At 37.3% G+C, this 27,848-nt stretch overlaps 1 protein-coding gene across 9 annotated transcripts in view; it reads right to left on the reverse strand.

Moving 5' to 3' along the window:
* STXBP5L (syntaxin binding protein 5L) overlaps positions 1-27,848 on the reverse strand; it is a 419,013-nt gene that overhangs the window by 22,211 nt on the left and 368,954 nt on the right. For all 9 annotated transcript variants that reach the window (XM_072613876.1, XM_072613875.1, XM_072613874.1 and 6 more), the window contains 2 exons: positions 18,060-18,230; positions 15,965-16,204 (listed from right to left, as the gene is read on the reverse strand). In XM_072613876.1, the coding sequence (XP_072469977.1) occupies positions 15,965-16,204; positions 18,060-18,230 (411 nt within the window). The remainder of the gene's footprint in view (positions 1-15,964; positions 16,205-18,059; positions 18,231-27,848) is intronic.

Consider the following 27,848-nt stretch of genomic DNA (forward strand, 5'->3'; position numbering starts at 1 on the left):
CTTGTGTGGAGGATGGACGGAGGGGAGAGTGCTTATGAAAGCCATCACTATGATCTAGGCAAGAGGGATTCAACTAAGAAGAAGAAGAAATCAGATGCAAGAGGACATAGGATCACAGAAGGGACCTTTCTGGCCATTGAGTTCAATCTCTCATTTCACCGATGAGGAAATTAAGTCTGAGAAGTTAAGTGATCATCCAGGTTTATATCACTAATACATCAGGCCTTCCTATCTCAAAGCATCCTACCCACTGTGCTATAGATATTATACAGATAGAAATCACACTATCTGACAACTTACTACATATATATATAGTGTGAAGGAATTTAATTAATCAAGCCCTTCCTCAGAATGCTACACTGTGAAGAATGGTGCCAGACTGTGGAGTTCCTTGAAATCTAGCCAAGGGGCTTCAGTCAATAGGTAGCACGGAACCCTTGAAGATGTTTGATTAATGTCATCAGATCTATGTTCATAAAAAGCTAGGTGGTTCAGTGGATTAAGTGATGAATCTGGACTCAGGAAGATTTGAATTCATATCTAGTCTCAGATACTTACTAGCTGTTCGACTCTGGACAAATAATTTCAGTTCTGTCTGCCCCTATTTCCTCCGCTGTAAAGTAGGGACAATAATACCACCTACCTCATAGGATGGTTACAATGGTAAAGTGTTTGGCACATGGGTGCTTAATAAAGGTTCATGTCTTTCCTTCTTTCTTTCCTCCCTTCCTCTGTTCCTCCTAAGTGTTTATGCATTTTGGTGTAGAAATTATAATAACAGATTTGAAAGAAAGAAGAGATGGACCAAGATATTAGAAATGACTATTTTAATTCACATCCAATTTTGAGGAAGAATACCATTTTTTCTCAGCAGATTTTTTTCCTTTGGTAGATGATGATTTGAAGAATTTGAATTCTGTAACCTCTGAACATTTGGTAAGAATTACTGAAGTGTGCACTGTGTTTAATATTTAACACTAGTGCTTTCAAATGCAATTCTAATCTCATAGAGTCCAACCCACATGTATTACTGAATGGAGCTGGTGGATGTCACATCACTGTGCCGACTGTCGTTACTGTTCAGTTTCAGTTGTATCTGACTGTACATCACCCCACGTGGGATCTTCTTGGCAAAGACACTGAAGAGGTTTGCCATTTCCTTCTCTAGCCCATTTTATAGATGAGGAAACTGAGTCAAACAGGGTTAAGTAACTTGCCCAGAGTCATCCAGCTAGTAAAAGTCTGAGGCCAGATGGAAGGAAGATGAGTCTTCCTGACTCCAGGCCCAGTGCTCTATCCACTGCACCACCTAGTTGCTCCACCATGCTGACTGAGTATATCCTAAAGTCATGTTTGATTTCAATTGGGCCCTTACTTCAGCCAGGCAATCCTTTTCTTCCTCTGAAATTGATTTCATATCTGACTCCCCTTACAAGCCGTTCCAAATCCTTTATCTTGTCTTCCACCTTCCTTATCCCATTCTCTCAGCTGAGGATTCTTTCACTTTAAGGAGAAAACAGACTTTTTGCTATGTTCTTCCTTTTCTCCCCTTCCCTTCAGCTCAAAACTCCTCCACATCATTCCTGACTTTTTCCTTCTTCCTCCAGGCCATTATTATGAGGTGGCTGTTTACCTTGCCAAGACCCTTTTCCCCTTTATTCCATCAATTTTCTCCAGCAGACTTGACCCCTCTCTCCCTAATCTTTAATCTCTCCCTATCTACTAGTTCCCCAAGGTCTTTAAACATGCCCAAGTCTTTTCCTTCCTAAAAAAAAATCCCCAAACCAAAACCAATTTCCACTCGATTCACTCAAGCCATCATCCTTTGTCTTTCCTCCCTTTCTCAGCCAAAATCCTAGAAAGAAACCACCTACCCTCGTTGGTCCTACTTCCTTTACTCTTGTTCCTAAACCCTTTACGATGTGGCTTCTGGTTTCATCACTCAAATAAAACTCTTCTCTCCAAAGTCATCAATGATTTCTTAATAGCCAGACCTGATGACAGTCTTTTTTAGACTTCATCTTTTTTGACCTCTCTGCAGTATTTAACACTGCCAATCATATTTTCCTCCTGGATACTCTCTTTGGATTTTCATGACAGGTCTGTCTCCTGGTTCTCTTCCTACTTATCTGACCAATCCTCTGTCTCCTTTGTTGGTTCATAATTCATATCACACCCCGAACATTGGGTGTCTTTTAAGACAGTGTCCTAGGTCCTCTTCACCTCTTTTTACACACTCCTTTGATGATCATCAGCTTCTATGGGTTTAATAATCTATATATACATGATATATATTGAGGTCCAGTTTCTCCCCTGAGTCCTACATCACAAATTGCCTATTGGACATTTCAAACTGGATGTCCCAGACATATCTCAGATTCATCATGCTTAAAAATGAACTCATTATCTTTTCCCATAAACCCACCCCTCTTCCAAACTTCCCTATATTTCTTGAAGGCACCATAATTCTTCCAGTCTCTTTGGTTCATAATGTCAGTATATCCTCATTCTCCCTCTGCTTACATATCTAGCCACTTCTCATATTTCGCTGTTTCTTCTTCCACTCTCTCATATCTGCCTCATAGAATCCTTCTCTTCCTTCAATATGTACCTCAAGCACGTAGCTCAAAAGAGAAGTGAGACACACATTTAGAACTCCCTTCCAAATGTTTGTATGGACTATTTGTGCTTGACTTGTGGTACAGCCTTCTCAGTTCATATTGGTCTGATCAATCACAGTGAGACACACTGTACTTTGACCCTAACATAGCAATGTCATTTTGGTCCTCTTCAAACATGAATTGTTGAATCTACCAACCAAACAACCTCAAGCATCCTCTTCTACATGACAACCTGCTTTCCACATGTTCTCTTTCTCATATACATGTTTACTATGTATATACTTACAGTCTATATGTATTGTTTCCTCCAATGTAACTTAAGCTCCCTGACAGAAGGAATGTTTTCATTTTCTTTGTACCCTGGCACCCAGCATAGTGCCTGGCACATAGGTATTTAATAAATACTTTTTGATTGATTGATACTTGAACATCAATTCCCCATAGAGCATCCCCTGCAATGATTTTTCAGGTTCTTTGATGACTATCAGAATGATGGGAAACTCATTTCCTCCAAAGGCAGCCCAGTCACACTCACATACTCTACGTTCCAGCCCATCTGGTCTCCTCGATATATTCCCTGTACACAGCATTTCAGCATGCCCCTCCACTCCTCTGAACTGGCCCTCAGCCTTGCAGTTATCTCCTCCACCTCCGTCTGCGCAATCCCCTCCTTCAAGGTGTCTCTCCTAATTCTACTTCTACCTATTAGGGTATCCCCACACACCTAAAGTCACATTTATTTTGTTTTTAAAATATTTCAGTAACTATTTCAATATGACTAGTTTCCTTTGTCACTCCACATATTTAAATATTAAACATATTAAAAACATTGTTTTTGAGAAGAGGTCCACAGGTCTCACCAGATTGCCAAAGGGGTCCATGACCCGGTGACGTTAAGAACCCCACTGCCTTTAGGATCAATGAAAAGCTCCTTTGGTTGACCTTTAAAGTCCCAAATGACCTTTTCAATTGAGTTTCGTGTTACTTGGTCCCCTCCAGATTCTACAGGAGGGTCTTCTTGTTCTTCTTCACATGTAACACTTCATCTCCCACCCTCACACCTTTGAATAGGTTGTGTCCCATGCTTGGCATGCACTCCCTCCCCAAATTTGCTGCTTAGAATTTCTCACTTCCTTCAAATCTCAGAATAAACGCTAACTTTTGCATGAAGCCTTTTCTGTTCCCTCTTCCCCAAATTACCTTGCATGTATACGTTAGACTTGTTACTGCCTCACCCCTTCCCTTACCATAGCATATAATCCATCTGAGGGGAGGGACTGTCCTCAGCATCCGGCACAGTACTTACCGTGTAACAGTTGTTTAATAAAATCTCGTTTGATATTTTTCTTCAGTTGAAGAAAACAGCCTACTTTATTATGTGTTTTATGTTTGTTTTTAAACCACTTGGAAGAAATGGAAAAGGTAGAGTATTCTTTCAAATGTTTAATAACTCTTGGAACCTTAGAGTTCAGCATGGGCCCTGGAGTCAGGAAGACCTGAGTTCAAATCTAGCTTCAGATACTTAACACTTACTAACTGTATGACCCTGGGCAAGTCACTTGACCCTGATTGCCGCACCAAAAGAACCTCAGAGTTAGACTGGAATTCACGCCCCTCGCCCCATGGCCATCCATTTTTTGCTTAATGATGCCCCCAGTGAAGGGACACTCACTACCTCTAGAGGGAGCCCATTCCAACTTTTGAAAAGCCTCAATTATTAGGAAGCTTTTGCTAACAGGCCTAAATTGGTCACTGTAACTTTAATTCACCATTTCCAGTTCTGTTTTCTGAGGCCAAGCAGAACAAGTGGAATCCCTCTTCAGGTGAAAGCCTTTTAATTGCAATCTGGATAAATTAAAAAAAACAAAACCAAACCCTAATACAATCTAAAGATACAAACTGTCTGATATTTCTGTGTTAGTTACTGGATTCTGAGAGACATCCCACATCTTACTTACACCAGCACTTTCAGGTGGCATGGCCTATGTACTGAGAAAAATATTGGTTTTTTCCTTTGATTTAAACCTGAGATTTCATCAGAGTAAGGACACACTGGTGTGCCAATCACAACTCTCTGACTTACAGTGTTGAGGAGTTGCCTGGGGGCACTGAGAAGCTGAAGACACTTGCCTGTGGTTGCTTTGCTGCTAAGGGGTCAGAGGCTGAATTGGAGGACTTTCTGACACTAAGGCTGGCCCTCTCTTTGCTATGTGACGGTGCCTCTCTATGGCCTTACCACAAGACAAGGATAATGACTACCATTTTACATAATGTTTAGCACCTAAGTGTTGAGCAATTATTTCCCACCAAAAATTTAAGCATTTCTACTATAAATAGCAAATGATTTATATTCAAAACCCACAGTTAAATTTTAGAATAGAATTTTATTTTCCAAGGAATCTTTCTTTGCAATGTCAGAGAGTATTTTTAGGTTTCAGGAACTTATGCTGGAACATGAAATGACTTCTGACTGGGCTGTGCGCTCTTACGGTATTTACAGAAGTAAACGATCTTGAAACAATGTGGAGGATGGAAGAGGCACCACAGGACTATGGACAATTAAATGTGCTGATTTTCAAAATCTAGGGGCTACTATGTGTTGAAGTGGATAAAGCACAGGGCCTGGAGTCAGGAAGACCTGAGTTCAAATTCAGCTTCAGATACTTACTAACTGTGTAATCCTGGGCAAATCATATAACCTGTCTGCCTCAGTTTTGTAAACTGTAAAATGGGGATAATAATTGCACCTACCTCCCAGCTTTGTTGTGATGAGGATCAAATGAGATCATACTGGTAAAGTGTTTAGCAGAGTGTCTGGTACACAGTAAATACTTAATAAATGCTTATTTTCTTCCTTTCTCCTCCCCTCAAACCTTAACAAAGGGAAGAAGTCCTTTAACTATAGGCTGGTTGGGCTTGACTCTAATTTCTACCAAAATTCTAGAAAAGAAATGGTTTGTGAACATTTAGAAAGAGAAGAGGTGATCACTAAAAGTCAGCATGGTCTACATGTTAGGACAGAGGTACAGCTGTTGGTAGGTGCAGTTGTCCTGGGAGAGGGGTGGCCCATCTGCACCTCTCTGTGAATTAAGAAGGGAAGGTGAACCCAAAAAGTATGAGTGCCATGGAGGCTTTGGTGTAAGTGGCCTGAGGGTGACTGTGCAACAAGTCAGCTTAGGGTTTGGGAGGACTGCAAGTCAATGTTTAAGGATGCAAGTGACTACAGGGAGACTGTGTACCCTCCTGGTGAGGGGGGAGGAGAGCGCAGAGGGATGCACTTCTGGAGAAGGGACCACACTTCATCACTCCTTCAATATTTAGCACCTGAGAGAAAAGCCCTATTCATTCTGCACTATTTGTAGATCTAGTCATAGGTATTAGATGTAAGGAAAATTCTTCTCAAAATTAGAGCTGTCCTTTGGGCTAGATAAGTTTTCTCAGGAGGCAATTTATTTCTCTTCATAAGAGGTCTTCCAACAGGGTTGGATGAGCACTTGTTGGGGATAATTGTCAGAGAGATCCGTTTGGATACAGATGGACCTGGCTGACCCTTGAGATCTGTTCTAACTGAAAATCAGTGACCATGAGCCTCCCAGCTGTCCTCTCCTTTCCCTTCCCACTGTGACCACACTCTACAGGTTCTCATTGCCACCCACCCTGACCATTGTCACAGCCTCCTAATAGTTTTTCCTATCTCTCCATTGTCCTTTCAATACATTCTTGGCATCATCTTGCTTTGTAGAGATCTGGGCTATATCATTCTCAATAATGCCAATATCTGATTACAGTTGGCACGCAGCTCTTTAAAGTTCACAAAACACTTTACATGCATTTTTTTCACGTCAGCCTTACAGTAGACCTATGAGATAAACACCACAGGTGCTATGATTCCCATTTTTACCGGAAACTGAGGCTCAGAGAGATTGAATGACTTTCCCACCCAGATAATAAGCATCAGAAATGTGAACTAAACAGAGATTTGCCTGATTCCAAGTTGAGTGTTCCATGTGCCTCTGCTAAAGTATGATTCTTTTCAAGAGTCTTCTGACTGCTGTGGAAAGGTCAAATTCTTTCCCCAGCATTCAAGGCCCTGCAGAATCTAGCACCAGCCTCCCTCTTCACCTTTACATTATTCCCATTTACACAGTCTATCCTCTGGCCCACTGGATTACTCAGTTCTCTAAATACACAATTCTCTCTACAACTGTACTTGTCATTCCTGCCTTCCCTGGTTGTTTGTTGAATTTCTACCCATCTTTTAAAGTGCACTCAAATCTTATTTGATGACCATTTCTCAGATCCCCTGTCAATAACAACCTTGTCACCCTCAGCCTTCTACTTTGTTTTGCCCCTCCCTAATGTACTTAACTGTGTGTGACACTTTTCTTGTGTACATGTGATATTCCCTGACTAGATTATAAACTCCATGAGTCAGGGCCACATCTGAACTGATCATTACATCCTCCCTAGTAACTAGAGCATGGATCAAAGCAGATACTTACTAAATATCTGTTGAACTGAATTTGTTGATGCAAAGTTTGATGACTACCTTTCATAGCCATTGTCATTCATAAGGGCTACTGCAGCTTCTTGCTGGGTATAGTTATTTGCTGACTGACATTAACTGGTTCAGAAATGAGAGTCATAGTAGAGAAACAGTGATTCATTTTCTCAAAACAAAACAAAACAAAACAAAAAAAACCAAAACCAAACAAACTCAACAATACCTAAAACCCAAACTCAAAACAAAACAAACCCAAACGAGAAACTGATTGGCAAAATATCCTTGGGCTGTCGGAAGCTATACACCCTACTCAACCTCGGTTAAGGGATTTACTAAGAGGAAGACCTAGTTCTTTTGTATTTTCATAGTTATCAGTTCCCTTTGAAATTTGAATTAGCTTTGATCTAGTAAACCTAGATAGCTGAATGGCTTTAAGCACTATGATAAAGAACCGACTCTAATTAATACTCCCATAGGCAGAACATTTCATTTTCAGCAACTTCATTTCCCCCCTACTGATCAGTTATATTCTTTTAAGTAAAAAATCTTGTTAAGTGGTCTCTTTGAGGCCTGTTGGGGATATACAAATGGAGGTAGGGTGAGGAAAAACAGTAGAAAATTTTCAAGTATAAATATTAAAGCCTGCTTGTTAAAAGTAAGAAGGTATCTCTCTTCATTCCTCTATTGAGTATGGGATATTCCATACATTTTCAGATTTTTTCAATGTATTAATCAGTTTTGTTAATTTTTTTTTTCTTTTCCACTTCTTATTTTTTCTTAAAAAATTCTTTGTCTCTCTGGAAATGCAAAGAAGGAAGGGATACAATAAGAAACCTGGATGATATAAAAACAAAAGCTATCGATAAAATTTATTTTTAAAATTAAGTATGTGGCAGACTTCTTAATTGTTATCCACAGCTCTTCAACTGCTCTTACCAAGCCTTTGGAGGCTTGTGTTTTAAGGGGACTGCATAGCCACAAAGCCTAATGAGGAAGAATTACATTTTGGCTCTCACAGCTGCTCACAATACTATAAAATGATTCTCTTTGCCCCATTTCCCCCTTATTGCTATTTTAGTAGTAAAATATCTGTGTAAAAAGGAGGCAAACCAGTGGCAAAACATGCTAAAGATTTAACATAGCTTTAAACCAATAAATGGGCTCATTCATAATCAGACTATTTAGCCCATATTTCTATTATTAAACATAAGCATTTTGTTTGTTTGCATTGCAGTCCGGTTTCCCAACTTTTCATTCTACCAAAACTACCTCTTCAAAGCTACCAGTGATTTCTTAATTGCCAGATCTAGTGACCTTTTCTCCATCCTCATCCTTAGTGACCTCTCTGCAGCCTTTGATATCATTTATCACCTTTTCTTCCTGGAGAGAAAACTCCTCTTGAGTTTTCAGTGCCAGTGCTCCCTCTTGGTTCTCCATTTTTCTGTCTAACCTCTCCTCCATTTCCTTTACTGGTTCTTCACCCAGGTCATGCCCACGGCTCTATTCTGGGCTATCTTCTTTTTCCCTTCTATACTCTCTTACTTGGTGATCACATCAGGTTCTGTGGGTTCAGTCACCCTCTTGATGCAGATGATTCTCAGATCCCCACATCCAGCACAGTTTCTCTCCTGTGCCTCAGTGTCTTCCACCAACACAGTGTGATTCTCTTGAGAGCAAGGACTGTTTTTTTGCCTAGCACATAGCATGTGTTTGATAAAAGCTTGTTGACTCATCTTTCCCTCCCCCAAATCCTTCCATCTGGACCTTCTGTCCAGTACACCATCATGCTCCCAGGCACTGAGGCTCAAAGCCTGGGATTCACCTTTGACTCTTCACTTTCACTCAGTCAAAGCTACTGCCAAATCTTCTTATTTCTACTTTCATAATACTCCATCTATATCCTCTTTTCTCCACATATATAGCCACAATTGTACTGAGTTCAAATCTTTATTGTATCTTGCCTCAACTATTAAAATAACTGTATAAATGCTCTCTCAGACTTACCTCTTTGTCCGATCTTATCCACCTTTTGTTCAGCTGCTAAATTTTCCTAAAATGTAAGTCTCAAGATGTCACCCTCACCATTGTTCAGTGAACTGCACTGGCTCCCTATTACCTTCAGGATCAAATATAGTCTTTGGGCATTTAAAACGTCTCATACTTTGTCCCCTCCCTATCTTTTCAGATACTTTCCTTCCTTCTGTGAATTCTACCATCCAGCAACACTGGCTAACTTGCAGTTCCTTGAAGGTAACACTCAATCTACTATTACTGTGCCTTTGTACCCGGTCTTCTCTGTTTCTGGAATGTTCTTCCTCCTAACCTCCCCCTCTTAGTTTCTCTGACTTTCTTCAAGATTAAGGTCAAATCTTACCTTCTGCAGGAGTCCTTTCCTGTGCCTTCCAGCTTTCCATGCCTTGCCCCCTCAGACCATACCTCCTCTGCATAGATCTTGTATGCACTTAGTTATTCCTATGTTGTCTACCTCATCAGAATGTTAAGTTCCTCAAGGGTAGAGACTCTTTTTTTTTTGCTTTATTTGTGTTCCCAGCACTCAACACAGTGCCTGGCACACAGTAAGCACTTAATAATTGTTGCTAAATGAATTTTCTTTAATTTCTTATAGTCTTTTTTTGCATCCATTATCTTCATGTATTTGTTTTTAAAGTTTCATCTGTCCCTCAACCCACAATGAACCCTCCCCATCTTTACTGTTACCAGTGATTGATAATGTGTTAAGTATATTGTCCGAGTCTCACAATCAAGTGCCTTGTGTATTGTAGATGCTTAACAGAGGCTTGCTGGATTGAATAACTGCAGTTCTCTTCAGGGCACAGTAGAATTATTTAAGTTAAGGAAAAAAATGATCTTTCTCAATTTCATTATGAACAGCACCGTACCTGTGTCTACAAAAGCCCCTGTTCAAATGCAGATATCCTGACAAGGGTGCCCTATTAGCCCATTCCATTAGTGCAGATAGTTTACCTTGCTCTGGGCAGACTGCAGGACAGTGAGTAAACAGAATACAGGAAAGACAACACAATGGAGAAACAGAAAAAGCCCAAAGCTCGAGAACCCAAAGTTAAGAGAAGGCAACGATACCAGCAACATCAATAATAATATAGGTCATGTTTATATAACACCTTACAGTTTACCAAGCACTTTCCTCAAAAAATTCCTGCTCCGTAGGCAGCACAAGCATTATTAGCTGAAGCTAAGAGGTCAATGACTTGCCCAAGTTACATAGCCAGGACTCAAATCCAGGTCTTCTAACTCGAGATCCAGTGTTCTTTTTTTACTACATTGAATGAAGGACCTTAGGAGGTTAGGAGACACATGAAAATACTGGGCACATGAAAGGAATCTTCCTGAAGAAATGAGGAGATTTATGAAACACTGTACGTACAGAATCTTCTTTGACCTTCCCACAGCCTGTGGGGTACACGCTTTTATTATTATTCCTATTTGGTGGATGTGGAAACTGAAGCTCGGAGAGGCTGTGATTTTCCCAGGGTCATGCAGCAAGCATTTGAGGCAGAATTTAATTTGCATTGCCGTATCTTTTCAGCATCTTTCCTCAGCTTGCCTCTTTGATGTTAATATCTATAAGTTGATTTTTTCATAAAGAGTTAAAGGAACCAAAAAGAACTCCCCATACGTTACTCCCCAAAAGGACTTAAATGGTTTCTTTCCAAGGACTAAAGTCCAGGAATAGCAAGGATCTCCCCATAAAACATGATTTCATTAGGGAAAAATAATTAAAGTTGTCATTAGTATGACTCCATCACTACTACAGTAGTACCACACAATTTCTTCTACCTTAACATAGATTTCAGGAAATAAAATGAAATTGGAAAAGTACTCCCAACACAATATGGGAGTATCACTTTTTATTGTGAGCCTATAAAAAAGCAGCTACCATATGCAGATAACCTCCAAGTCAATATAGACATCTCCCTTCAGTCCTGCTTTCCCGCCTGCCTGTGGGACATTTCCACTTGGACATCCCATTGGCACCTAGAACTCAGAATGTCTACAACTGAACTCCTCTTCCCCACAAAACCTGCCTCACTTTCTAACTTTACCCAAAGGGATCTTTGACTTCTCTCTCTCTCAACCCTCCCTAATCCCACCATCCAATTAAAGCACAGGACTGACCATGGCATTTTTTAAGACCTTTCAGTGCCTGACTATTGACTATAAGATAAAATCTAAACTCTGAAGCCTCCCACTTATGACACTTCACAATCTGGGTCGAATCTCATTTTCAGCATTATTTCCTTGGATTATCATGCATGTGCTCTCCCTTCTAGTTAAACTAAAGCACTAATTCGCTCTGACTTCATCTCATGCTCCTTTCTTCCACCCCAACCTCATGCATTCACACAGGCTAGCCTCCATACCTGGAATGCATTTATTTCACATCTTTGCCTGTGGAACTTCTTCAGGGACCGGTTTAGGTACCACAAACTCCATGGAGCTTTCTCTGTTGCCCATCTCTCCTCACTCCTATTTCTAATAGCATTCTGTCTAGACCACTCTTTAGTCCTTATCACATTTTTCCTTGTAGCATATATCTTGTGAACATATATTTTCTTCCCTATTAGAGAATCATGGAATTTAAAGCTGGAAGAAAGGACTTTCATGATCATCTAAATCTCCTCATTCAGAAGATGAGGAAACCAAGGCCCCCAAGAGACAAATAACTTGTTCAAAGAAAGACAGATGAGTTGAGATTTTTACCCAGATCTTCCACCTCAAAAACTAAGGCTCCTTTCACTACACATTTACTCTGAAATGCAATGAATATTTATGAACATTTTGGGAGAAGAAAAGCTTATTACAGACCAACAGCCTGGGAGGGAAGAGGGGAATTGGTAACCATCTTTATGGAGAAGGGGACAAGAGAAGAGATCAGGGAAGGATTCACTGAAGAAGAGTTTCTGAGTTGAGTTTGAAACACTAGGTAGGGAGCAAAGTATGGGCTATGAGAAAAGTATGGGAAAGGCATATAAATAACAAAACATAGTGTGTATTCTAGGAACAGAGTAGTCTGGCTTGGCTCCAGTGTAGAGCACAAGGAGGGAAGTAACATCAGATAAGGCTGGGTGATTCCAGATTGGGTCAGAGTTTGAATTTGTTTTTAAACTACTTGTTAGCATTTCATCTTTAGATCCACAATGCTTACTTACAGTGTCCTGCATATTATACATGCTTAATAAGTCTGGGTTCAGTTGAATGTGCCTGATTCTGCCCTGTGAGGGTTGTTTTCTACCAGCTCTGAGTCCTTTTTTTAAGGAGGAGGAAGGATGTAATCATGTTCCATTTGTGCCTTTACTCTTTGGGTTGTCAAAGACCAATCAAAAGTCCTATCATCGAACACTCCAGGCTCTGTTTCTTCACTGCATAGATTGATAAAATCAAGAAAGAGGTTTTTCAAAATCAAAAGTTCTTGGTTAACATCAGAGTAAAACTACATTAGGTCATCAAGCCTTTTATAGCATGTTGAACTATACCATATTCTGTCCATCATTAAAATACATCATAAGGGCCTACCTAAGTTAGTTTTCTTTCTTATTTATTTTATTAAGAGACCATTTATTCACTTCTGGGATTGGGTCACAAAATAATTTTATCCAATTTATTGCCACTTGGGAGGTAACAACCTTTAGAAATTTCACTTTTAAGTTGCCTGTACCCTTAGTTTATTCTTCAGTACCCTTGTTTTCACAGGGTAACCTGTAGCATATAACCTATTCTCACTTTAAATCATGTCCTAAATCAAAGACATCGTCATCCTCAAATTAACCATCCCAATCAATCTTTCCATTTCTGTCCCCTTGGAGGAGCTGTGGGAAAACAGGTACACTAATGAATTGCTGCTAGAGCTGTGAATTGGTATAACCATTCTGAAAAGCAATTTGGGGCTTTGCCCCAAAGGTTATTAGACTGTGCATACTCTTTGTCCTTGCAATAACACTACTAGGTCTATACTCCAGAGATTAAAGAAAGAAGAAAAGGACCCACATCTACAAAAATATTTATGGCAGCTCTTTTCATAGTAGCAAAGAATTGGAAACTAAGTGGATACTCATCAGTTGGGAAATGGCTGAATTATGTGCTGTAAGAAATGATGAAGGGGAGGGTTTTAGAAAAACCTGGGAAAGGTGATATAGAGTGAAGTGAGCTTCAGAAACAGGAGAACAATTTAAACAGTAAAATCAGTATTATAAAGATAATCAACTCTGAAATACTTAGGAACTCTGATCAACACAATGACCCACCACAAATCCAAAGGATGAAACAATGAGATCCACCTCTAGATGGAGAACTGATGGTCTAAGAGTATAGACTGAAGTATATCTTTTTTTCTTTCCTCTCCCTTCCTTCCTTCTTTCCTCCCTCCCTTCCTTCCTTCCTTCCTTCCTTCCTTCCTTCCTTCCTTCCTTCCTTCCTTCCTTCTTTTCTTCCATCCTCCTTTCTTTCTTACTGAACATTGCTAATGGGGAACTTTGTTTTGCACAACTATACAAAGTTATAATGGGCTTTGTTTTTTTCTGTCTTCTCAATGAGTAAAGGAAGGGAAAAGGAAGGCCAAGAATTTGGAATAAAAATAAACTACAATTAGTATGAGAAAAAATAAATAAATTCTAGAATCCACTGAATTGTTTTTTTTATCACTAGGTCTGTGATTTATTAGCTTAGTGACTGTGGCAAGTCTCTTCCCCTTTCCAGGCCTGTTTCCTGGAGCAGTTATTTTCTGAGATCTCTTTCCGCTCTAAATTCTAAGTTCCTATGAATTTTCTCATATTATTTCATATCTCAGTTTTGTCCTCTCAATCTATTTTATATTTTATTCACATATTCTATATTGTTTAGCATAGTATGAAGTAAGGTAAAGGCAGCCAGCCTATGCCATTTTAAAATTAAAATACTTTAATGCTATTTAATGGTATTCATTCCAAGATCTTACGGAGGAAGATGCTATCTTGATATCTTAAATGGCAAGAACCACACTGAGGCCTGGTAACACCAGAGGTTTCCTTAACAAGAGGGATTAATTCCTGTGAGGTCTCTTATGAATCTGGATGTCAGAAATTAGGGATTTGCTTTGAAACTGCTCACCAAACACTGTAACTGTAGCCAAATATAATCTGATGGAGACTGAATATAGACTAGACTAAAACAGAAGGAGCCAATATGCATTCAGAAATGGATTAGAAAAATAGATTTACTTGGTAAAAATAGATTCTATTCAATCATATGAGTTTCAATGATTTCCTTTTGAGGAAGTGAATTTATTAAGCAAAATCTTTAAGTCACTAGTTTGACAACAAACGAGACAGGGAACCTCCTATGATCTACCTCTTCTGCAACTACAAATAGGTACTTGGAATTTGGAACAGAAATTTCAAACCACAATCCAGGCTGGCACTCTGGCTCTAAGTGACACCTAGGTATCATTAGGTTCTGGTTCTGATGGATAGTCTTACGTACAAGAAAAGCCTCCATAAACAATTAAGGATCCAATTATAGAATATGGGACCAGCTGGTAACAAGGACTGCTGGGATTTGGAAAACAATGCCTATTCCTTTTAGTACCAAGCTCCATTCCATTCCTGAAACTAGCCCCCATGCTTAATCTACATGTAGGTGTTAGGGTCTAATTCTGTTTTCCAAAGTGATAGGTAATTTATCTATATCTTCCATGATGACATGTGCAATTAAACAATTTTTAAAAAAAGGATAAAGCTTTAATTCAAAGGAGAAACTCTAGAGGTTAGCATTTTTTGAATAAAAAGGATGAGAAGAGAGTAGCAGGGCTTTCTGGTTAGGGAAATATTTGAGGAAGATGGGGTCTTGTGGCTTTTCTCAAGGCGATGCTTATTCCACCAACATATAGGACCTTCCCTCTCTCTACAAATTAATTCCTTCATATAGAAATCACATTTTTTTTTCTGTATTTTTAAAATATATGTCTGACACCATTTACTAATGCTGTCCTCTTACCATTATATAAGCTATTTAAGGGGGAAAAAGTATGTGTGTGTGTGTGTGTGTGTGTGTGTGTGTGTATTTAAGAGGAGAGTTAGTAATGAAAAAACAAACCAAAAAATCCCCATGGGAACAATAAGAACCATGTTGATTTCTTCTTCAGAAGAGAAACCACTTTTTTTTTTTTTAGCAGAAAGAAATGAAGAGGAGCTAACTAGGAAGAGATTAAAACTTATCACTTCACAATGATATCCAGAGGCCTAGTGTAGATTCTCTCAGAATCTGAAAGCAATTCTATTTTCTTTCACTACAATGATAAGGAGGAATTGAGGGAAAAAGAATGAGGAAGACTGCAAAGCATCCCTGAGGGACGAGCCTGGACGATTCTAAAAAATCTGGGAAGCCACCCTAGCTCAGGAAGCTCCAAGCTTCAGAGTTCCAGCTTCTTCTGGGATGGCCTAAAAGCACCCATAGGTGATGATCTGGCATGGAGTTTTGGAGAAATGTTTTATCTTATTTAAAAATCATTTTTCTATCTCTCCAAATCACAAATATCATTGATTTAAGACCCTTTTCAGAGTTCTCCGGCAACTTATTTACCAGAGTATATTAATGTCAGCAGTTCCATGGTACAATGTCATCTAAATGAACCTGGCAACGTAAGCAAAGGGAGAAATGTGGCGATACAATATATCTTGTGATGCTGGAGGATATCTAGAACGATCTTAAGGCCATTTCCCATTGTACAGATAACTTTACATTCATCATCATTGCCTAAAATATTTTACGGTTAGCATCACTAAGTCAGAAGAATAAGTAAAGATGAAGGAATAATGATTCTTACCACTTGGAGACGCCAGTACGGGCTCCGTATACCTTTGCTCATCTGCTGAAGGCAGGTTAAAGGAGATCACTAACACCACACCCAGGCTAGTTCCGACCCACAGGCACGGGGAGATGGTCATGTCATTCTTCCGTGCAAAGGACTCCATGAAGTACAGAGCTGTGATTGCTTCCTTGGCTTCCTTGTCGATGCTGGAGATGCTAGAACTTCTAGAACGATTGTAGGAGTTTTCTCGGCTTTCTATGCAGATTTAGAAAACAAACCCGTTAAATGTTAATGCATTTCTGGTGTAAGGCATAAAAATATGTAACTCTAATTATGAGTGAAAAGCAGAAATTTTATAATTTAACATTAGGGATCTTCTATTATAACCCATTTGTTTTATATGTAAAAAAATCTAAGGCCCACGAAGATGAGATGACTTGCTCATGGTTGTGATGTCCATGGTCTTACAGCTAGTTGGCAGCAGATCCAGTAACAAAACCTAGGTCTCCTAACTTCTAACCCAAGTCTCTTCAATCATACCATACAAATGAATTGAAATAATGCCTACATCTTTGCATATTATTAATGTTTGTATTCTCATAACACCTAACAGTTTATTTGTACATGACAGGTACTTAAATGTTGAAGAACAAGATAGACTTTTATGAGTCCACATAAAATGAGAAGAACGAGAACTACTTATAGGATGACAACAATATTGTAAAGGAAAAAATTTTTTGAAGGACTTTAAAACTCTGCATTGTCTGCAAAGATAATGAAATAAAAAACTATGACTTTAGAAGACAAATGACGAAACATGTCTCCCCCCCATTTGAGGAGAGGTGCTGAGAGAGACTGTAGGCTCAGAAAGAGACATCCATGTTTCCTCACACGTGGCCATTGCAACACAGCTTTGTTCTGCTTGACTGGACTTTTGTAACAAGGGATGGATTTTATTTGGGGTGGTGGTGGTGGTGTTGGCAATGACAGTGATAAAAATAAAGTTAGATTGTTAATGATTCATAGAGGAGACTAGATTGCTTCAACTTTGAGGGGGACAGAAAATCAAGGCAATGGTGGTACCACTATATTAAATTCAATATATATGAAAAGGAATAAAAATAGATAACAAATATACATGAATTCATGTATAATCTCCATTTCATATCTTTTTTGTGATTTTCTACATTATAAATAAAATAAAGGTAGGATCTTTCTGAAGAGAAAAAGGAATGGCATCCACTTCACTCTATCCTAATTTCAAACCCTCTGGCACGCTATCAAATTTGCGGCCTTCAAAACTCCTGAGTGTGGCTAGAACCAGATTAAAATGTAATGGAGGAATGTTTAACAAAATAAGTAAAAATACAATACAACACAGATAGTGTTAATTTTTGTCTTTCTAAGTCAATGTGTGGCCCACAGGGATCTGTTTCTATTTGAGTTTGACAACACTGCTCAACACAACCAGACGTACAGGTAAAAGGAGATAGTTATCAGGTGGTTAGGATCCCAATCAATAACCATGGAATAAAGTAATGTGAAGTTGGATCAGCACCTTCCCTTCAACACAGAGAACAGCTTTGAGAATCAAATGGTTAATTGATCTCCCCAAGGTCACACAGCTAGTCTGCATCACAGACAAAACTTCAACCAAGGTATTCTTGTCTCTGTGGTCAGCTCTCTGCTATGCCTTGCTGCCTCTCACTTAAGAGACATATCACAGGATTACTGTAAGGAAATCTTTTTGTAATATATTAAGTTCTATGATTATTGCCATCATTATTTTTTATTACCATAGCAGAAGTAAGCCTGGGCAACTAAGTAATTGATACCCTAATTTTTATGTGACAAAGGCAGAATTATAATTTTTAAGTTTTATTCTTGGGACAAGAAGGAAGATTTAAGGGAGTTCACCTGGAGTATGGCCCTATGTAGGAAGCAACTATGCCCTCAGACAGTACTATCAGTTCCCTCTAAATTTCAGCACTTTGGAGCAAAACCCTAGTCATTTTGCTCCAGTTGTGGCTCTGGATTAAGTCTAGGTATGGGCTAGAGAAATAGAAAGAAAACTATTCCTATTTCTACAAAATTCTTATCTATAGCCAACCTTCTGTTGTGACTGGTAGAGAAACCTCCATGCAAGCAGCTGACTGTGCCTTTCGGAATGGTGGTCTTCCAGGGCCCCAGCGATTTACTTTTGAGACATCAGCACTAGAAAGACGTTTTCCAGAACTGCAAGTCTGAGAAGTAGGGCTGGTGCAGTGTCCATTTACATGATCTGTAACAAGAATGGTAAGTTAGAGGCTCACCCCAAGCATCAGGGAAGCATGTGATAACTACCACTACTGCACACTAACATGAGCAGGAAGACTATTTCTGAGGAGGCTAGGAGTAGGAGAGTGTCCCATAAAAAATTAAATGAAGAGAAACACGATGTCAGTGTTTTCTGCATAGAATATCACTTCACTTAACCATCCAAAAATGACTAAATCCTTGTCTTTTGAAGATCTGGTCAAAATTCAGTATGTCATAAGCAAATTTACAAACCTTTAATATTACAATACAAAATATGTCTATTTAACTTTAATTTTAGCCCTAGACTCTGTATATTTTGCCACTCCACTGTGATACAATATTCATAATTAAACACATAAATACTTTTTAGAAACGGAAAACTGAAATATATTTGTTCCTGTGATAGTAGAGTCACCAATGTTAATGATAAAATACCTAGCTAGAACTAAGTATTAGAACTCAATTCTGTTTCGATGTAGCTTTAAATGTGGAAAGATTCATGAAAACTATATTCTTTTGTTTTCTCAGGTGTAACAAATCCTTATCTGGCTTTTAAAATCAGTTGATTAGAGATTTCTGACTTCACGGAATATGTACTGTCCATTATAAATCTTGAAAAACATTTTAAATTGAAAACCATGGCTTCTTAAAGTGAGCCTGAAGTTCAATGGCCATGCTCTTTACAAGTATATCTCATTCGTTTAAAGGGATAGCAACATGAAGTGTCTGGTAATAATGGAAAGAATGAGGAATTTGCAGTTAAAGAACTTGGCTTTGAATTTCAGTTCTGCCACTTGACCTTGGCCAAGTGGTTTAATCTCATTGGACTTCTGTTTCCTCATCTTAAAATTAGGGAATGGTTGGAATATATGACTTCTAGGGGCCCTTTTCCAGTTCTAAATCAATGTTCCTAAGGAAAAGAAATACTTATGAGAAACTTTTTAAAAATTGGGAGCAAAGAAACTAATATATCAAGCATTCTTTATTTAATAAATCCTTGATAAAAAAAATTCCACAGTTTTCTTTAAATTAGGTGGTTTCTGGTAGTATATTTGGAATAAGACAAGATTTAGGTGATTTTATCTTGAAACATATCTTATTGTCTAAAGTGAAGTGTACCTACAGTTATCAAAAAAATGTGAGTATCTCAATTCAACTGAAATTATTTTTAACATGGCCACTCTTGTCAAGGTTTTACTAAATAAGAACAAGAATAATATTCTTACTTAATATTTGGCAAATTTTATAGTCCTACCATAATACAGAATAAAGAACAATACATAGAAAAATGAAATATTTAATATCTCTATGCCACGGGGGTAATTCTCATCATTAAATAAATGCTGAAAAGTTTGAAAATAACAATAGATTTAACAAAAATATAAAAACATTAAGACAAAATAAACTTCAATTTACTGTGGAATGACAACATGCCAACATTTACTTTCAACTTCATTTTAAAATAGCATCAGAAAATTGATTAAAAAATCAAAACACACAAACCAAAACATTCTGACCACTGAGTAATAGCTTTTGGAGAGCCTCTGTTTTACCCTGCATGCCATCTAATTGGTCCTGGTTGATAGACAAGTTTTTCCCTTGATGCTGGGCATCATTTACTTGTTTTGATTGTAGTGTCTTTGATCATCCAATGAAATGCAGGCCATTTTCTTTTCTCTGTATTTATTTGCTTCTGATTTTGAAAAAGAAGCTTTTATTTCTTCTTTTTATTTTAGCTAAAACTTCAGAGGCCAGTATACAGACTCTTCTTTGAAGTCAGCTTAATTTCCTTTCTTGTTTTGGTTTGAGTCTTTAACAGAAAAAAGTTTTACTTGTTCTTAGATGTGTTTGTTTTGACTTTGAAGGAATCAAGACTTCCATTCTCTCAGTCTGCTGGTTACTCTTTGAAACTTCAAATTTCAAAGAGAAATTTCCCACTGGTTTTGTTCAGTCTACTCAGCTACTCATTCTACAAGCTTATTTCCTCCAGCTGATCCCTATATGTGTCTGTATGTCTGTCTTTCTCAGCTTTAATATATTAGGTGAATGTTTAAAGGATCCTTTGGAACCAACTTTACCATCTATTTTACAAAGTCTGTGACTCAGAAATATAACCTTAGGCTTAGTTGTGAAGCCTTAGGATTTTAAACTTCCTTCCAGCATTAACTCTTGAGATCCTATAATAATTTAACTTCAGGAAGAGAGTAATTATAATCTTAAAATATCACTATTTCTTGATCTATCAAACTGATTTTAATCTAAATAATATTAAGCACAAGACAAAAATTCTCATGTGAAATCCCATTTTCCTATTGAGTTGCATTTTAAAGAATGAAGAAAAATGCTAATGCATTGAGTTAAAAATGTTCATTAAGGAAGGTTGACAGGATTTGCATTTATGCTATAATGGGACTTTCAGGACTCCCATGGTGCTGCTGCTGTTGTCTCTATGGTCAAATAGCATTTGAAATGAAAATGGTTTGTCATTTAAAATTTTTCTCTAATATGGTCAGGGAGATTCTTAACTGTCACTCCAGATGCTATTTTTAGCTGGTCCTGTTATTGCCATGAGCTATACAGGGCAGAACTTGATTTTAGCACCAGGACTTAGAGTAAGATGTTACAGGAGTTATCCGAATATTTTGTAACAAATTACTTACCTGCTTCATGAACTGATTAATACATACACATTTCACATTTTTTTTATCATAAAATACATATGCGCTATTTGTCACACAGGACTTTTAGTGAAAGCCTTGGAACAATAATGCATTTATTAAATGCCTACTGTAAGTAGAGCACAGTGCTAAGTTCTGGAGAGATGCAGAAGTTTGATAAAACATGGTAGCTGCCCTCAAAGACCTTATAGTCTGGTATGGCTATAAGATTCAAGGATCTATAAAACAAAGTTCCATGGGGGCATCAGGGGTATTATAGTGCAGGTGGTGGGGCAGCTAGGTGGTACAGTGGATAGAGCACCAGTGCAGGAATCAGGGGGACTCGAGTTCAAATCTCACCTCAGACATTTGACACTCACTACCTGTGTGACTTTGGGCAAGTCACAACCTCAATTGCCTCATCCTGGGTCATCTCCAGTCATCCTGATGAATATCTGGTCCCTGGATGGCTCTGGAGGAGAAGTGAGGCTGGTGACCTGCACAGAACTCTCCCTCCCTCAAAACAAAGTCAACTGCAAGTCATGCCATCATTTCTATGATGGCATGGTCTTCTTTGGCAATGAAGGACGAACACACACACACACACACACTAGTGCATGTAGCATTTAAATTGTACATTAACAGATGGGCAGAGGAGGGGAGGGAGGAAGGACCCTCTAGGCACAGGGCTTGAGCAAAACAACTGAGATGTGAGATCATAGCACATGTAAAGGAGATAGGGAATTGTTCAGTTTTCTTGGAGTTTAAAGTGAATAGGGGAAAGCAATATGAGATAAAGCTAGAAAGGTAGGATGGGACAAAATTATGGAAGGTCTTAGCTGTCATGCAGAGAAGTTTAAACTTTACAGAGTACACAATAGGGAACTCTTGGTTTTTGAGCAGAGAAGGAACATGAACTATGCACAAAACCCCAAATATTTTGGCATTGGAATGAAGGACTGACTAAAGGTAGGAAGAGTCAGTTCACATGAGTGGCAATGTAATCCTTCCTCTGCCTGTATAACCACAAGGAAGTGACTTCATTTGCTTAGGTCTCAGTTTCCTCATATATGATATGGAAGAGATAGCTTCTGAGGGTCTTATCCAACTACATATCTATGTATGATCTTATGATAACTGATATTAAGGTGGCAGCAATGGAAAAGGAAGGGAGGGGGAAGGAAGGAAAAATTCAAGGGATTTGAATTTTGAATTTAAATTTGAATTTAAACTCTAAAAGTAGAGTTTACAGAATGTATTAGCTGGCTGAATATGAGAAGGGAGAAGGATCAAAGATAACCCAAAAGTTCTCAACATGGGAGATTATGGTTGTTGTCCTTCATTTTCAAAGAGAATCAAAATGACATCATTATGTTAGAGTCAAGGTACAGTGTATCTGACTGGCTGATCAGACCAATATGAGCTTGGAAGGGTCTACCAGGTTGGGCACAAATAGTTCACATAAACATTTAGAGTAGAGATATCTCTAAATCTGTATGTCTCATGTTTTCTTTCTCTGATATTCAAGTTTGCTTCATTCATAGAGCACAGCACCTTCTTTGATGTAGGCATGCCATGCTGGGCAGTCCTGTGCCAGAGTCTCCCATATATCATGATCAATTCCAAAGCTCTTCAGAGAAGCCTTCAAAGTATCCTTGCTTTGTTTCTTCTGAACTCCACATGAATGCTTGCCTTGTGTAAGTTCTCCATAGAATATTCTTTTAGGCAAACATATGTTTGATATTTGAACAATGTGGCCAGCCCATCAGAGTTGCGCTCTCTGCAGTAGAGTTTGACTGCTTGGCACTTTAGCTTAAGAAAGGACCCCACTGTCTTGTGCATCTTGCCAGGTGATCTTCAGAATCTTCCTAAGGCAATTCAAATGGAAGTGATTCAGTTTCTTGGCTTGGCGCTATTATGCCCTCTAGGTTTCACAGGTATACAACAATGAAGTCAGCACAATGGCTCTATAGAACTTCATTTTGGTAATTTAATTCCTCTTCTCTTTCCTTTGGAGCCTCCCTAACAATTTACTAGTTCTGGCAATATGTGCATCCACCTCATGCCTGGAAAGTATACTACCAAGGTAAGTGAACTTATTCACAGCATTAGGTGGTATCATAGGTAGAAATAGTAAAGTTAGAAGGAAGATCAAATTTAGAAGGAAGACAGTCAGCTTAGCACTTGTTGAGTTTTAGATAACATCCATTAAATGATTCTTGAAGACAACTGGATATGCAATTCTGAAGCTCATACCAAAGATCAGGACTGGAAATTCATATTTGCGAGTCATCTGCTTAGAGATCATAGTTGAAGTAATGGGAATTAATGGGATTGCCAACAGAGAGTGTAGAGAACAGCAAGACAGTCAAGTACAAACTTTAGAAGGCGAATGAGTAATTGTTAAAAATTATTTGAAAACCTTACTAATTATTATTTTATGTGGTGTGCTTGATTTTTCAAAGAAAATGCAGCCCAAAATTTAACATTATGAAAAGATTCATGTTAAATTAAATTTTAAGTTATGAGAATTATTTAATCTTGACAAGAAAATTACAATATAGTAAAACTTTGATTAGCTGGCAATTAATTCACTAGAATCTTCAAATAATCATCATTTGGGTGAACGCACAGAGGATTTAAATCTATATGTATGTGCATAATACATAGATACATATATAGTCTCCCTCTATACAGGATTCTATATAGGTCTCTATATACACACATTATGGATATAATGGTTCATCTTGTATATAATAATTCATGTAATGATTTAATCCGTAATGACTATAGTGAGCACAAATCGCTATTTTCTGATCATTTCCAGACACAAATTAAAAATTATATGTGTTATGGAGACCCAGTTTCAGATACATTTTGACCCTTTGGAACTTCCTGTGGCTATCATGGCTCAGCAGCAGGGGCATATACATTATGTAGGAATTTTTTCCCTTTAAACATATATATTCAAATTAGTTTCATTACATATATATATATATATATATATGTATATATATATATATATATATATATACATACACATACACATACATATATATCCCTTTGGGGACACAAGAAAGAAGAATTCCTGTGGGTTATCAGGGGGGCAAGTAAAGCATTTTCAGCATTTTCTATAAATATTTGTAAAATTGCTATAACATTTTCCCTTTTCAAGACAAATCTTTTTCCTGGGAGATCTTTTGATCAAGCATGTTATCTACATAGCAGAAAACAACATGGCTATGTATATTTATAGGATATATATGTATATACAGTATATACATGTTTCTCTATAGACATTATGTACATAATTATATATGTCTAACAGTAATTGTTACAAATGTCTATATAGCAGTCATCATATATATAATTATATACCTATATACTAGACATTATGTATACACACACACAAACATTCATCTCCTTAAGAAACCCAAATAATTGGAAAATCTTTCCAATATTCTTTGTGAATAATCCAGATCACTTAGACTCATAAAGATGGGCCATTTTAAGTCAATCTATCAGTTCTAGTTACAGCTTTTACCCCTCCTTAAATAATCCTGGAAATGCCACCTTTATAAATGTTCTACAATTAACTTTAGGAAAGCAGGTTGGCGCTGTCCATTAAACCAGTGCTGAACCTTCCAGCTTCAAAACTAAAGGTTTCAGTGCTAACACTATTCCATGAAAGCAACACATCACCCTCCTTGGTGTTTTAAAAAGACATTTATTATTTGAAAAAAAAAGTGAAGCATACAAAACAAGAAATGGCAAGTTTATAAGTATATATAAATATACAAATATAGATATGCTTCATTAGATAGATTTTGGTGCTGCATTTTCTCATTATAGTGCATCAATGAATTGTTTTAGAGAGGGGCAGACAGCTAGATGGATTAGTCTGCTTAGTCAGAAAGACTTTAAAAGTAATGTGAATAGAAAGGAAGCAGCTGACAAGGAATATGGTATATTTTTAAACAATATTTTATTTTTTCCCAATTGCATGTAAAAATAATCTTTAACATGTTTTTAAAAATTTTGAGTATCAAATTCTCTCTGCCTCTCCTACCCCTTTCTCATCTTTGGGATGGTAACAATTTGATATAGGTTACACATGCACAATCATTCAAATCATATTCCCATATTAATCATGCTGTAAAAAAAAAACTCTACAAAAAAGTGAAAAATAGCATGCTTTGATCTGCATTTCAGACTCCACTAGTTCTTTCTCTGGAGGTGGATAGCATTCTTCATCATGAACCTTTTGGAACTGCCCTGGATCATTGTATTGCTGAGAATACCTAAGTCATTTACAGTTGATCATCATGCAATATTGCTGCTACTGTGTACAATGTTCTCCTGGTTCTGTTTGCTGTACTTTGTATCAGTTAATGTAAGTTCAGGTTTTTCTGAACGCATACTGCTCATCACTTCTTACGGAACAATGTTATTCCATTGCAATCATATATCACAAATTATTCAGCCATTCCCCAATTAATAAACATCTCCTCAATTTCCAATTCTTTGCCACCACTAAATGAGCTGCTATAAATATTTTTTTTTGAAAAATTGGTCCTTTTCCCTTAAAAAAATCTCTGTGGGATAGAGACTTAGTAGTGTATTTCTGGTTCAAAGGGTATGGAGCAATTTTATAGCCCTTTGGCCATAGTTCCAAATTGCTCTCTAGAATGGCTGGATCCATTCACAACTTCATCAATTTTTCCCATATCCGCCCCAAAATTTCTCATTTTCCTTTTCAGTTGCATTAGTTAATCTGATAGATGTGAAGTAGTCCCTCAGAGTTGTTTTAATTTGCATTTTTCTGATCAATAATGATTTATAGCATTTTCATATGACTACAGATAGCTTCAATTTCTTCACTTGAGAGTTGTCTGTTCATATCCTTTGATAATTTATTAACTGGGGTATGACTTATATGCTTATAAATTTGACTCAGTTCTCTATATATTTGAGAAAAGACAACTCTATCAGAGACAAACCTCTCCCCTAGCTTTCTGCTTTCTTTCTAATCTTGGCTGCTTTGGTTTTGTTTGTGCAAAACCTTTTTAATTTAATGTAATCAGAATTATTCATTTTGCTTCCTGTAATTCTCTCTGTCTCTTGTTTGGTTATAAATTCTTCCCTTATCCTTAGATCTGACAGACAAGATATTCCACACTCCCTTAATCTGCCCAGGATATTAACCTTTATGTCCAAGTCAAGTAAATTATTTTGGCATATGGTGTGAGATACTGGTCTCTACCTAGTTTCTACCAAACTGTTTTCTAATGTTTCCCAGCAGTTTTTTTCTTTGAATGGTGAGTTCTTTTCCCAAAGGCTTGGATCATTAGGTTTATCAAATACTAGATTGGTATGGTCATATACTACTGTGTACTTCATACATTTCACTCATTCACCACTCTATTTCTAATCCAGTACCAGATTATTTTGATGATTACTGCTTTGCAATACAGTTTAAGATGTGATACAGCTAGGCCACCTTCCTTCATATTTTTTTTCCATTTACATATTTTCATTAATTTCCTTCATATTCTTGACCTTTTGAATTTTGTTATTTTTTCTAGCTCTACAAAATAAACTTTTGGTAGCTTGACTGGTATGGCACTGAATAAATAAATCACTTTATTTATTTAGAATCATCACTGTTATTATATTGGCTTACCTTATCCATGAGCAATTAATATTTTTTCCTCATTTGGTTAGATCTGACTTTATCTGTGTGAAAAATGTTTTGTAATTGTGTTCATATAGTTTCTGGGTTTGTCTTCAGAGATAGATTCCCAAGTATTTTGTATTATCTACCATTATTTCAAGTGGAATTTCTCTTTCTATCTCTTACTGCTGGACATTGTCAGTAATGTACAGAATGCTAATAGTTTATGTGGGTTTATTTTACATGCTTCAACTTTGCTAAAGTTGTTAATTATTTCAACTAGTTTTTTAGTCAGTTCTCTAGGATTCTCTAAGTATATCATCACATTGGCTGCAAAGACTGATAGTTTTGTTTCCTCACAGCCTATTCTAATTCCTTTAATTTTTTTCTTCTCTTATTGCTATAGTTAGCACTTCTAATGCACTATTGAATAATAGCGGTGATAATGGACATCTTTGCTTCACCACAGAACTTACTCGAAAAGCTTCTAGCTTATCCCTATTACAGATAATACTTCCTATTGTTTTCAGATAAATGTTATTTATCATTTTAAGGAAAGCTCCATTTATTTCTATGTTCTTTTGAAAATTTAAAAATTTATTTTATTTTTAATTTATGGAATAAAACAAGATTTCTATAACAGCATAATAAAAAAGATGATTGCACATGAAACTACAAATCTATTATGTATATCTTGCTATTTCTTTTAAATATACATAATAAAATTATCATGTAAATTTCTTTTTTCCCTTCCCCCATAATGGTAGATATGGCTACCATTAGACATAAAAATGCATATGTATATAAAATCAATCTATACATGCTTCTATTTATCAATTCTGTCTCTAAATATAGATATCATCTTCCTTTTATATGTCCCTTATAGCTAATTTAGGTATTTACAATAGTCAAAATGACTTACCCACTCAAAGTTGTTCTTAAAAAATGTTGCTCTTACTGTATACAATGTTCTCTTCGTTTGCTCATTTCACTCTTCATTATTTCATGTAAGTCTATCCATGTTTTTCTAAGATCATCAAATTCATCATTTCTTATAGCACAGGAGTATTTAATCACAATCATATACCACAATTTATTCATCATTCCCCAGTTGACAGTCATCCCTGCACTCTCCAGTTCTTTGCCACCACAAAGAGCACTGCTATAAATATTTTAGAACATATAGGTTTTTTTCCTTTTCCCTTAATCAACTTGGAAACAGACCTAGCAGTGGTATTACTGGATCAAAGGGAATACGCTATTCAATATC

Source organism: Notamacropus eugenii, chromosome 5 (genome assembly GCF_028372415.1).
Source record: "Notamacropus eugenii isolate mMacEug1 chromosome 5, mMacEug1.pri_v2, whole genome shotgun sequence".
Classification (NCBI taxonomy): Eukaryota; Metazoa; Chordata; class Mammalia; order Diprotodontia; family Macropodidae; genus Notamacropus; species Notamacropus eugenii.